Raw genomic sequence first — 1,481 nt, 5'->3', positions numbered from 1 at the left:
GCCGGAGCTCAGCGCCCGACGCGCAGCGCAACAGCAGCTTGGGGCCGCCAAAGCAGTAGCACTGGAAAGGACAGGGCGCGGCGGGCCGGCTCAGCGCCGCCGCCACCAGCAGCAGCCCCGGCAGGAGCGGTCCCCTTTGCTCCGGCTGTCCCGCGCGCGGGGCCATCGCAGCTGCGCCCGCATCCAGCGCCCTGGCCGCTGCCGCGCTCACCAGTGAGTTCGGAGAGCCTGGGGGGTGGGAAGGGGGCGGGCGGGGCAAGTCCTTGACCCGGAGCTGCTGGCGGTCGCAGTTGGTTCGTCCGCTGGCTCTAAAGTCCGAGGAGCCTTCACTTTCCTGGCTGGGGCGAGAGGGGTCAGGCGGGGAGCAGAGCCCCCCGCCCCCAGTGCCCTCCTCGCCCTGCGCGCCGGCGTCCGACTTCCGCGGCCGTTCTGGGCTAGGAGCCGAGTGGGCAGGGTTTGTCGGTTTGTCTCCCCCCTCCCCGCCTCCCGGCCTCCTCCTCCTCCTCCCCCAGTGGAGCCTCCGCGCCCTCCTCGCCGAGAGGCGGGGTGGGAGGCACCCGAGAATCAGAGCTTTCGGCTGCTGCGCTTTCTCTCCCCCACTCTCCAGCTCCCGGGCTGCTGAGAAGTTTGGCTCTCCGAGGATCTGACTTGCTTCCCCTTCATCTCCCCCCATTCCCCCAACCCCAGGTTGAAGCAGGTTCCTTCCTCCTCCCTCTAAGGCACGTGTGGGGCGGGGCGGGACCGGGCGGGGGAGAGCTGGCAGGTGGGTCAGCACCACAGTGCGAGAATTTGGGGGAAGAACCTTAGAGTTCTCCCTTCAAACTCAGGCAGGGATGAGGGGTGGGCTGAGAAAGTTACTCATCTTTCAGCATCTTCCTGATCTGTGTGGCCAAGGAGAGGGCTGTGCTAGGAGAGACTGGAAAATCCCCAGCCTTGGTTCCCCCATCAGCAACCCCGGTTACATTAGGCCTGGCTTGGTCATCACTCTTGCAGGTCCTGTGGGACCAACGTTTTCTCAACCCCATCCCACCCTCATTCAGGGAAGTCAGCGACACCTCCACCACCTTTCCTTTCTCCCACTCCCCCCTACTCATTGGCTGCTGTGCCAGAGTTCTTCCATCAGGTTTCCTCCACCAGGCTGGACTCCTTCCCCAAGCACTCTCCTAGGCCCTAGGACCTAGTGGGTATGGTGATTCAGCTCTTTGCTGTCCCCTGCCAGTACCTGGGCACCCCATTTGATTGCTCTCTGGGTTTTAGGAGCCTGGGGTTGTTAGGTACTACTGACTGCTCCTCCTCCTCTCCAGGGTATCCCACCTGTAAATGGTGAATGGGTGGGAGGGTTTGGAGTTGCAGAGGTTTGGAGAACTCCCGCAGATTTTGCAGCATTGGTGGTGGGGGAGGGGTCTCAGAGGGGGGCCAGGGCTGAGCTGCTTATAGGTTTGTTTTGTTCTGGATTTTTTTTTTTTTTTTTTTTTTTTTAG

The 1,481-nt window shown here is 62.5% G+C and overlaps 1 protein-coding gene across 1 annotated transcript in view; it reads right to left on the bottom strand.

Annotated features, from left to right (window-relative positions):
- Window positions 1-207, bottom strand: part of TPBGL (trophoblast glycoprotein like) — a 2,303-nt gene extending 2,096 nt beyond the window's left edge. The window contains exon 1 of the mRNA XM_029915633.1: window positions 3-207. Coding sequence (XP_029771493.1) covers window positions 3-166 — 164 coding nt within the window. The 5' untranslated portion in view covers window positions 167-207. The remainder of the gene's footprint in view (window positions 1-2) is intronic.
- Between the last annotated feature and the right edge of the window lie 1,274 nt (window positions 208-1,481).

Source organism: Suricata suricatta, chromosome 11, assembly GCF_006229205.1.
Source record: "Suricata suricatta isolate VVHF042 chromosome 11, meerkat_22Aug2017_6uvM2_HiC, whole genome shotgun sequence".
Taxonomy (NCBI): domain Eukaryota; kingdom Metazoa; phylum Chordata; class Mammalia; order Carnivora; family Herpestidae; genus Suricata; species Suricata suricatta.
This window is presented reverse-complemented; position numbering and strand designations above follow the sequence as displayed.